Raw genomic sequence first — 11,254 nt, forward strand, 5'->3', positions numbered from 1 at the left:
CAGGCTAACAATTCTCAATTTAGGTGACATTTCTTTCTTTTACCAATTAAAATTTGCAAGTGCAATAATTTCACCATCCCCGATCTAGATGACACAATTTGTGAGAATAAGTTTAAGAAATTTAGGAAATGTAACTCATTAAATAATTATATCTAAATGAGGAATCCCAGGCTAGTTAGATATTCCTTTTAATAGAGATAGCAGGTTGTACTTTAGCCATAAAATCTTCTTTTCTTAGGCAGTAAGCATTGTTATCAGTGAATCTGAGAAAGCTAAAAAGTATTTCAACCTGTCCTTTCAAAATATGACAGTTTTATGGTAGTCAGTGACCATTATATTACTTGTATAAAACAGGTAGTCCTGGCCTTAGAATCGATGACTGTGAAAAACAGGGTAAAATTGCATTCGATAAAATATTTTTCTAACATAAATTAATGTGGGTATGTGTGGGGAGTCAGTGGAGTAAAAGAGTGTGTGCAAACCAGTACAGATGCTATAAAGGTTTGAGCTGTGTAGATATGTACTCTTTAAATGCCAGAATTGGAGAATTTCACAATGTGTTGATTTTTTAAAAAGCATTAGTAAAAGTACAGTAGATATGTCACAGAAGGTAGAGCATTTAACTATAATTTTTGCCTCCAAATAGGATAAGCCAAGCTGCTGCTTCCGCTGTGTGTTGGTACTTCTAATAAAAAACCTTATCACTTGTTTTAAGGAGATTTTTAATAGGGATGGAATAGTGTAGTCAATGTAATCAATAAGCAAAAGCTTATCAGTTAATGCTATAGACTACATACATTTCTCTCCCTCTGACCTAGTCCTGCTACAGCTCTGCATTTAAAGTGTATTAGGAGCATGGTGGGCAGGCAGCCTGGCCCAGTCCTGGCTTGTGCCGGGTCCGGGTGCTCAGACTCCTCTCCGCCCCCCTGCTGCTGCCACCCCAAGGCACAGGGCGACAGGCAGCCAGGCCGCAAGGGGAATTGGTTTTTAAACTGACTCTCCTTGTGGACCAGCTCCCACCTGGCACTCCATACTGCTGCCTCTGATACAGAGACAGCAATGCGGAATAGCAGGGGGCTTCATGGGAGTGAGGCTGGAGCTAACTGGCTTCCAGCCCTGTCTCTCGGGACTATTAAATAGTCCAGTAACTGATAAGAATAGTCAAATAACAGATAAGAATTCATGAGGTTACTTGACTATTCAGTCAACCAATATTTATATTCCTAGTTTTTAATATAGTATGTATCTTTTGTTATCAGTAATCAGACATGCATCTCTTGGCACTCCAGCCAACTAATCTGCCTTTGCATTTTTTGTGCAACAGTGCTTTGGATAGGCATTCCAACCCCTGGATGTTAGAGGTTGGTGATCAGATATGCACATTCATGAAAATCTGTGCTTGAATTGATGGCATGAAGTGTCAGAACCGTGTAACATTGCCACTTTAAAGTCCCAGTATTTAACTCCAATTATGCTGTGGTTTAAAGGCAGAGTAATGAAATATTCACCATTTATAAGATGCGCATACAATAATTAAAATTAATGTATTTATTAATTATCTTTTATTAATGAAGAAGAGGAGGAGGTGGAAGGACCTTTGGAAGGGCTTGGATTTCAGCATCAAGAATCCCGACTTTGCCAGCAGATGAAAATGGCTACTGTTGCTCCATCACCTGAGGCTGCATGCTGGCAAGTGGAATCAATCACCAGCACAAATTCAGGACATGTCTGTACCCAAGGTGAGAATGTTTTGTGCTCCATAGAAGCTGAATGAGCTTTCTTTTGGTTTCATTTCTGAAAGTTTGTTTTAATGAGCAACAAATTCATCTGTAGCAACCTTTTAACTACATGGGCTATGCTTTCCCCAGTTTTCTCTCCATGCTTTCAGTCTTCCTTATGTTACAGACATTCATGGCAATGGCCCAGATTCCTGAAGAAGTACCTTATAACTCTTCATTAGTAATTCTCTTTGGCATAAGACTTTGCATGCTGAATACCTGTGGCAGCATAGCCAAACAAAAAAGCACTATTGAACCTGGCCCTTACTCTGTAGTCTGCAGCTTTTAAAGTAATAGTTTAAAAAGCTTACTGAGGTCACGTAAGGTCTTCAGTACTTCAAATCCAGAAGAGGTGTTAATATATCCAGTCCTTTTGTCACTGCTTCAATTATGCCCTTTCCTAACAGAGGATTCCTCCACTGTCCCAGATAAATTGGATATAGTTTGAAAGCAAAATCAGAAATTCACATGTATTATCTTTATTTTTTCCTATGACTCTCCTTTTCTAACAGTATTGCTAGAATACCAGCTCATGGAAAAGGTTTTCAGCAAGATTCAGAGAGAGACTGGACGTTTATGTGGATAACAAGGATATCCATAGTTATAACACTTTATGCTTTAAAAAGAATTTAATGCCTGTTGCTACAGAGCTTAAGCCTGTCTATCTTGCTGTTAGGATTGATAAAACAAAAGTAAAAACTATGCAGCACTTTAAAGACTAGCAAGACTTAAGTGCTACTACATAGTTTTTCCTTTTGTTTTAGCAAGATCAGACTAACACGGCTACCTCTCTATTGTTAGGATTGGGATAGGGACTCATTTTTTGTTCTGTATTTGTACAGCACTGAGCGCTCTTGGATGCAATTCAATGATTAGTGCTCCAATAATACAAATAGAAGTAATAATTAAGATGATTGACATCTACATGAGTGATGCAGTATTTCTTGCACTTTTCTCTGAAGCATATGGCACTGTCCATGCTTGAGACAAGATACTATGATCTAAAAGGACCTCCGGTCTAATTGAGTGTGTCAGATCTAACCTTCCTCTGTAGTATTAAGAACACACGAAATTCAGTTGTAGATCATTTTGTAGAAGGGGATGTGTCTCCTGTCCTGGCAGGCCTTCATAAATGAGGGTTCCATTTGGCGCTGATAAGTAGCTCTGCCTAATCCCAAAAGGCTGCCCAACCTCTTACAGGTTTCTGGGACTAACGGTGTTAAGTATTGTGTAATTCACTAATCGGTGATTCAAAGCATCAGCACCACACAGAGCCCAGGTCTGACATGGCGCTGCTGCTTTGAAGTGCCATGAGGAGCCCCACAGCAGGCTCCCCACAGCATTTCAAGGCAGCAGAACTGCATGGAACCTAAGGTCAGATGGGGACTCCCCAGATGATCCCGGGCACCAAGCGGCGCTGCTGCTTTGAAATGCCCCGAGGAGCCTGACATCGGGTTCCCTGTGGCATTCAAAGCAGCCATGCCCACACCGAGCAGCTGACCCCAGGCTCCATGCAGCGCTTCCACTTGGAAGTACCCCTGATTTTCCCCCTCTTGCTTGCCTCTGTCTGATAGAGGCAGCAAGTTGGGGGAAGCGACTGTCCTGTCAACTAGACCTTCATATTCCTATCCGGGACTGAAAGATTTTGATTTAAAGAGCAGGAGAATTGTAGCACCTCTTGTTGTTGTGCTGCTTACAGAGGCTCACATCATGGATCTGGCTTGCATCATTTGATTGTATTGATTGGTTGGGTTTTGGTGGTTTATATAGATGTAATAACAGTCTGGCTGAAAAAACTCCAGTAGGTAGCCAGAGACAATGTCTTATATTGACCATTATTACAGAAATATTATTTATAATTTGTATTACTGTAGCTCATAGGATCCCTAATCAGGGACCAGAGGGACCCTGTGTCTAGATGCTGGGCAAACATTCTGAATGGATGTGAATGAGACAAGATTGCATTTGCCAATTATTGTAATTGTGAAGGAAAGTTTGAGATGTTGCCTTTCAAGAAATGTCCCTGCATTTTTGCTGTTATCAAGAGCATGAAGTAAAGAGTCCTGAATCTGTTTTCTTTGTATCTCCTCCTGCTCTTCCCTTTCTTTTTCCAGTTCTGAGTCTTCATACAGAAATTTTTTCAGTGAAATATGTGGCTGGCTAAGATGATTTTTTTTTAACTGTCACATTGTTTTCTACCCGGGGCATATGTAAGCATTGATAATCCCTAAAATTCTCTTCCTCATTCTTTTCTCTTCAGCCTCCAGTTCTACACCAGAAGTCTGTTCCAGTTCACAGTCCATGGGAAACCAGCAGAACAAGGCAGATAGCACCCGAGTAAAAACCCGTATTCTGCCCAACATGCCAAAGCTTTTTATCCCTTCATCTATCACCAAATTCCCACCTGAGATTACTGTCACCCCACCAACACCAACCTTACTTTCTCCAAAGGGCAGCATTTCAGAAGAGACAAAGCAAAAATTAAAGGTAATTCAAGAAAAAGAATAACTTTTAGTCTGTTTAGGTTTTATCTTACATCTCCCTTTAAAATAAGATTTTTCATGTCATTGGAACTCTGCCCCTGTCCCTAGCTAATCATAAGAGATGATACAGAGAGTAGTATGAAGACCCAACCTGAAGTTATGTTAAGGACTAGTGAAGTGTAGACTGCAGGGCTATATCTACACTGCAGTGCTATTTTGAGATACCAGAAGTATCCTGAAATTGCTATTCTGCGTTTTTTGAGGGCACCCATTATTTCAAAATATAAATGGTCTCTATTTCAATCTTCCTGTAAACCTCATTCTACGAGGAGTAAGAGATGTTTCAGGATAGCAGTTTATTTCAAAAGAAGTGCTGTGTAGACAGTGCCAGTAAGAGCGAAATAAGATATGCAGTTTACATAGCTCAAATTTACAGAGCTCACAGCAACTGTAGTCCTTGTAGTAGTCATGACAAAGAATGTGATAGAAGTACAGTTTGAGAGGGATAGCCTAGCTGTTTCTGTCTGTGTCTTGATAGAGAACTTCAGGAGTATCAGTTGTGGGAAAGTTTGCTGATGGTTCAGTTTTATGGAGCCACAAGCTGGGACACAAAGTTTTACAAATAAGGACACTCATGAATGTTGAGGAATATCAGCCTTTTGTCTTCAAGCCACGTGATCATGGGTTTATTTTAACTATTCAGCAATATATTTCTCTTTTTTTTTTCCTTTGGGTCAGTCTGCTATTTTGTCTGCTCAGTCTGCAGCAAATGTAAAGAAGGAGAGCCTTTGTCAACCAGCTTTGGAGATCTTGGAAACTTCAAGCCAAGAGTCCTCATTGGAGAGTGATACTGATGAAGAGGATGACTACATGGACATATGATTAGATTGCAGTGGTCATCACCAAAAACCATTCTTCTTGTTGCCAGCATCACTGCCAGGCTGCACATCTTCCTCTTGGGTTGGCATTATCCTCCAATTAATCTTCCTCAGCTTTGTGTCATTCACCTCCATTATCATCACCGCCTCTGTGTTGCCTTCAAAAACTTCTCCATTGTGCCCATCATGGTGCTTGACAGAAAGAATGATTGGTCACCAGCCAGCTAATACATCAAAACAAAACACCACCCATAAAGCCGGTCTTGTGAGCTGCAAGCATTTCTTTCTACTTGCTCTTGGGAACCATTCCAGTGGCTTTTTCTTTAAAGCTTCTCTTTAGCTGTCTTTTAGCATTTTCCCCTAGTTGACCTTTCCTCCAGATAATTTAGCAGCCCGGCCACTGTATAGAGGTGCAACAATCATCCCTCTCCTCTGTGTTTCCAGTAACTCCAACAAAGCGGAGTGGAGTGGAGGGGAAAGGTTGACAAATCAGCAATGGTTTCTCCTGGCATCCCTAATTTCCTATGCCTTCTGGAGAGAATTGGTGTGTGTTTGGCTTCTTGGCACAGGCACAAGACATGTCAGAAGTTGGTTGGATGACAGATAACCAGGAAGTTGGGTTTCTAATGTGGGCAGAGGTTTTGTCCCTCCCAACTGGTGATTATTTCACTCTTAAGTGTTCAGTCCAATAAAAGATTATTTACATGAATGTTGGCTCAAAGAATTAGACAGAAGACACACTTTCCAGTATTGTTTTATGGTCCCTTTTCTTCTAATTGCCTTGGACAAGCATTTTGGGCTGGGGGGGGAGAGCTATATGATATTTTTATGGTGATATTGGGGAATGTTATAGATTTCAGTACCATTTCAGTCTGTTTTTTACAGAATGACACGAAAAGGTGTCTTTTATCTATCGGAAGAGGGATTGCTCACAGTTATTTATATGGGAAAATAATGGTAACAAACAGCATTTTTTCTACTGAATGTTAACTTTGTAAAATAATGAATGCAAACCATGCAAAAAAATACATGTCACATATATAATATGCATACCGCTTGCCATGTTAGATTGCTCTTTGTGTTTGGGGGGAGGTGAGTGATTAGGGATTTTGTTTGGTTTTTTGTGCAGTGCGGAGCTTTGTATAAACATTTTTTCTAATAAAGTTAAAATGTACTCATGGTTGCCTCTCTTAACTACTCGTTAGAAAGGGCAGGACATCTGCTCATCCCACCGTGGTTCTGGGAAAATGCCCTCTGTGGTAAGAAGAGGGATGCAATGGGAGGAAATCCACTAGTTTGCAAAGTTTGGCCATAAATCTGTCTTAAATAAACCAGGTCTCACATCTCTGTCTCCTCAAGAACTGGCCAACACCAGTTCAGGTGGTCTTGCCAAACATGCGGCCAAAGGGAGTCCTGCTACAAAATCCGTTCTAAAATATTTTCATGACATATCAGGGATATTATCATTTGTATTGTTGTAATGAACCAGCATTCCGTTGTGCTAGATGTTGTACAAACGCAGAACAAAAAGACAGTCCCTTCCTGAGAGAGTTTACAGACTAGTCTTTGTGTGCTGAAGGATAACGTAAGGGAAGAGAACCTAGCCCAGTGCTGTCAATGGCCATATTGAAGGAGCATGTAGCTGTACAAAACTGAAATTCATACGCTGTCCTAGTAATCACTTTTTCTCATTATGAGGAACTTTTTTCTATACATGAATGTGAGCCCAGGTAAAAACAGAAATTCCAATTTTTACCAACTTTGGAAGAGTTCAGATCCAAAATTTGAATCTCAGACCCATGTTTCTAAACTTCACCTCTACAGAGTTTAGTTCCAGTGGAGAATGAATAGGAAACTGTGGCATACCAGTTCACCAGCTAGGACATCAATAAATGCTGATGAAACTAGGTCACAGAAATGACAAAATTATCTACATGATTCTAACAGAGTATTTGTCTGTATCAGTGAACAAGCAATGCAGATGTATTCATTTTTCAATGAAGAAAGTATCCAGTTTTGTCTTGGTCATTTAACTTGGCCTTTGTTTCAATAAACGGAATGTATAGCGTGCTATATTCTGAAGACATTAATTGACTAGGATGTTGTCCATAGGTCTTTGTAACATTTTATGATCCGTGTCTGTTTCTACATGAGCTCACTCAAAAGGAGTGGTACAGTCTATATCAAGAAATAGATGACTGAACAGTATTGCCCTTAGGGCCAAACTTCCAAGGATCACATAATTCTGTGCAATGTTCATTCACACAAATGGACTGACCATGTAGGTAATATACACTCTCAGATGTATGGTTAAGTTTAGGATATTCTGAATTCTTGGCTCCTGACACCTAGCATGGGCATGGTGATATTATACCCAGGCTGAGGTTTTGATTAGATCTTTGACATCCTATTTCCATTGTATTAATGAATTTAGGTGTTTTGTTTTTAAATGTGTAAATTACTAGACTATGATGTTTTTGGCTACATGAATTGAGAACATACCTTTTATTTAAAGTATTATATTTGCCTTTATTTCTCCTTAGAATTCTACGGTGCTAGAAATTTTTCTACTATATTTTCCAGATTTTCCCCACAATTTCTAAAATGTCTGGGTCCTTCTTTGACTCTAGCCCACCTCCTTTTTTAAAGAGATGTGTCCTTTTTTGTGCTCAAGAAAGGTTGTAAGGAGTCTAGAGGTTTCCATTTTCTGTTCGCAAAGCAAGTTGAACATTTTAGGTCTGTTTTAAATCCATTGTTCTGTTGTATTTGTGTGTAAAGTACTGTGTAATATATGCATTTGGGCTGGATTGAAAGAGTTCAGTTGCTTCTCTCCCTTTTATTTGTCATGCTTATTTGTCATGCTTAATTCCCATTAGCCCTAAGTGCCTTGAGAACTTTCTTCCTTGCACACATGTAGAGGATTCATACTTATCTCGCATATGTACTACCTCCCCCAAGCAGCAGTCTTCGCCTGCTGGCTACATACTCTGCCAGCAAGACTCTACCATCTTTTGTAGTTGGATTTCTGTTGACTTTAGCCAAAGGAACCACATACCTTCCTTATCCCCCACACCATGTCTCTGAAAGTCATGGTTATTCAGGCACCATTCAGTTCAGTGAAGCTTGTCCTGAGACAAAAGATACCAGTAAGAACCCTTTTTGTGTAACATGCTTGTCTTAAAACCATGCACCTAAGGGATCACATGATGAACATTGACTTTTTTTTTTTTAAAGAGTGCAACATGCCCTCGTTATCACCTTTTGAGAGGCCAGTCAGTAAAGTCTAATAAAGTGGGATTTGTTCCAGTTATAGCCACTGGAGTAACAGTGGGGGAATTAGCTCTAGTGGTAGAGTGCTCACTTGGCATGCGAGAGGCAATGGGATCATTACCCATATTCTCCAGTGGTGAGGGAGGGATAGCTCTGTGGTTTGAGCACTGGCCCACTAAACCCAGGGTTGTGAGTTCAATCCTTGAGGGGGCCATTTAGGGATCTGGGGCAAATTTATCAGGGATGGTACTTGGTCCTGCTGTGAGGGCAGTGGGTTAGACTCAACCTCTCAAGGTCCTTTCCAGCTCTATGAGATAGGTAAATCTCCATATATTATTATTATTAGTGCAAAGCCCTAAACTAGACAAGTAAAACTGATAATAGTCATCCTTCGCATCAGCATAGTTTACCTCCATTTCAAGCAAAGGTAAGTTATGGTGGAACAAATCATATTTTATGAGCACTTAAAATCCCCAAATGTATGTGAAATCCCCAGTGTAGATAGGACATAATTTATCAAAGCTAATATCACTTCCAGGTTCAGGATTTTATATCAAATATAAGCAAGTAGCCCAACTTTGCTTACCTGCTTCATGTGATAATACATTTTTTAGGGGAACTGCTTGACCAATATCCTCTCTGACATCTGTGGAAAGGTTTCTGGGTTTCTTCATACAGTTGTGCCAGATAAATGACAACCACCGAAAAAAGGACATTGAGAATCTACTTTTTTTGTAAAAGACCATAGGGAGGAAGTTCTGTTGCAGAATATGAAGTTAAAGGAAAATGTTTTTCTTTGTACTTACCACATGAAGTAAGGAGCTCTTCCTGCCACTTAAAATCAGTACTGTATTAGAAAATGGACTGTTATATCATCCGTTTGCTTTAACAATAGGAAGAACTTAACATTTAAACATGAAATTTAGTTTGCCTGGTAAGATACATGATTGGTGTCCAATGTCATTTTCAGTAAAATGGCAGGTGCTCATAGAAGATTCCGAAACTTCAGACACGAGTCATTTTTTTTTATATAATGGGATGATTCTCCATATATAACAATGAATGAACAAAGTGGTAACAGCTTTCTTTGCTATTGCTCCCTATGTCTCCTTGGATCTTCTGTGCTGGCCTTTGTTATGATTGTAGTAGTTGCACTCTCTAAGTGACCAGCCAAAGGAAGGTCAGACACGCATTTTCAATTTCAGCACACAAGCATCTTCCAAAACCAGCAGGATCTCTAATGAAAGAGTCTCTAATGAAAGAGTGTCTTTGTCCTTGCTCTTCTGTCAGTAATTTCTTAAAAGAGCAAATTCATAGTTGTTTCTTTTCCACCCAAATATAGCTAATGTCCAATTTAGGGTTATTTTGACCTAAAAACAGAACAAAAAAGAACAAACCCAGACTTCTCTTATTATTATCTAAATTTAACATCTTGGAGCCAGGGGAAAAAATGACTATTTTGAGTCTGATATTCAAAAGAATTAGAGGATTTTTAGTGTTCCTGCACCCTCATTGTGTGTGTGTCTTTGTACCTGCAAAGATAACTGGCCTATTATTGAAATTTAATATTAATATTATAATACTTAGAGATGCCAGTGTGCATTCAGGAACCTGTCAGCTGGGCTACATCTATACTGCACTCTTCTTCCACAAAAGTTTATGCAAATGAAGCACAGATTAGCATATTGCCATGCTTCATTTGCATAATAAATTAGGGGCCGTTTTTGTGCAAGAGGCTTTTGCACAAAAAGGAGATGTGTAGATGTCTCCTTTGCACAAAAACCCTTCTTGCACAAGAGCTGTTCTTCCTCATCCCAAATTCCTATCTGCCAGGTTGGATCTGTCCCACACTGAGACTACTGATTTCCTTACTGTTCTTCCACTGGCTCAAAAATATAATTTAAAGAGTGAATGCAGACTTTATTCCACAGTTAAAAAGTGAGATCAGGTATTCACGTGTTGGATTTTTTTTTCAATTAAGAGTGAAGGTCTGTCTTGTGGATGATGACATCAATGTGTCTCTTGCAGCCAAAGGAAATAAGACTTGTCAACAGAAGGTACCAAAACAGGATGAGGAAAATATGTCAGCAGAAGTGATGGCTACAGTAAGGAATCCCAGCTTGGTCAGATTGGACTGGTTGGAGGCACTTGTTAGGTGAGGACAGAACATAGAATTCACTGTGTTTGATCAGATTAGTCAGCAGTTAAGCCTTTGGTAGTGCTGATGACAGTTCTGGGGAAGGTGAAAAACCTGTCCTGCACCTGGCTAGTTTGTACAAGGCTAAACACAGCACTTAGTCCTGTAGGTGATCATCATATACCTTAAGACCTTGTCTACACCTAACACTTAAATGTTTTGCTGAGAGGCGTGAAAGGGAGTTCTCTCATCATTGCAGTTAATGCACCTCCCCGAATGGAAGTAACTAGGTAGAAGAATTCTGAGGGTTAGGTCAGCTTCATTATGTTGCTCAGGTGTGGATTTTTCACACCCCGACATAGCTGTGTCAACTTAACATGTTAATGTAGGCCTACCCTTAGAGAAGATAAGGGCTTTTGGCAAGAAGAGAGAGTCTGCAGTTACTGCTAGACTTCTTCCTTTTGGTTCATGATTAGTTCCAAACTATGGAAAGTGAAATTGTGGTCCTATGTAATATGCAAGCATTTTGGGGAAAGTTTGGAACAGTTTCTCCAGGAAATTTTGAGGGTTTGTTTGATCCTCTGCCTCTCCTTTTGTTCCTTTTCACTGTTGTTGTCCATTTACTACTCACCCTGCTGTTGTCTTCTCACATCTGTAACTACCCTGGAAAACTAACAGCTGGGTTGTCTACTCAGAATGGTGAGTAAT

At 39.8% G+C, this 11,254-nt stretch overlaps 1 protein-coding gene across 5 annotated transcripts in view; it reads left to right on the forward strand.

Moving 5' to 3' along the window:
• Positions 1 to 6,318, forward strand: part of CABIN1 (calcineurin binding protein 1) — a 257,070-nt gene extending 250,752 nt beyond the window's left edge. For all 5 annotated transcript variants that reach the window (XM_089775176.1, XM_075897954.2, XM_075897952.2 and 2 more), the window contains exons 35-37: positions 1,575 to 1,739; positions 4,039 to 4,265; positions 5,000 to 6,318. In XM_089775176.1, coding sequence (XP_089631302.1) covers positions 1,575 to 1,739; positions 4,039 to 4,265; positions 5,000 to 5,143 — 536 coding nt within the window. In that variant the 3' untranslated portion in view covers positions 5,144 to 6,318. The remainder of the gene's footprint in view (positions 1 to 1,574; positions 1,740 to 4,038; positions 4,266 to 4,999) is intronic.
• Positions 6,319 to 11,254: the final 4,936 nt, after the last annotated feature.

Source organism: Pelodiscus sinensis, chromosome Z, assembly GCF_052426305.1.
Source record: "Pelodiscus sinensis isolate ZL-2025 chromosome Z, ASM5242630v1, whole genome shotgun sequence".
Lineage (NCBI taxonomy): Eukaryota > Metazoa > Chordata > Testudines > Trionychidae > Pelodiscus > Pelodiscus sinensis.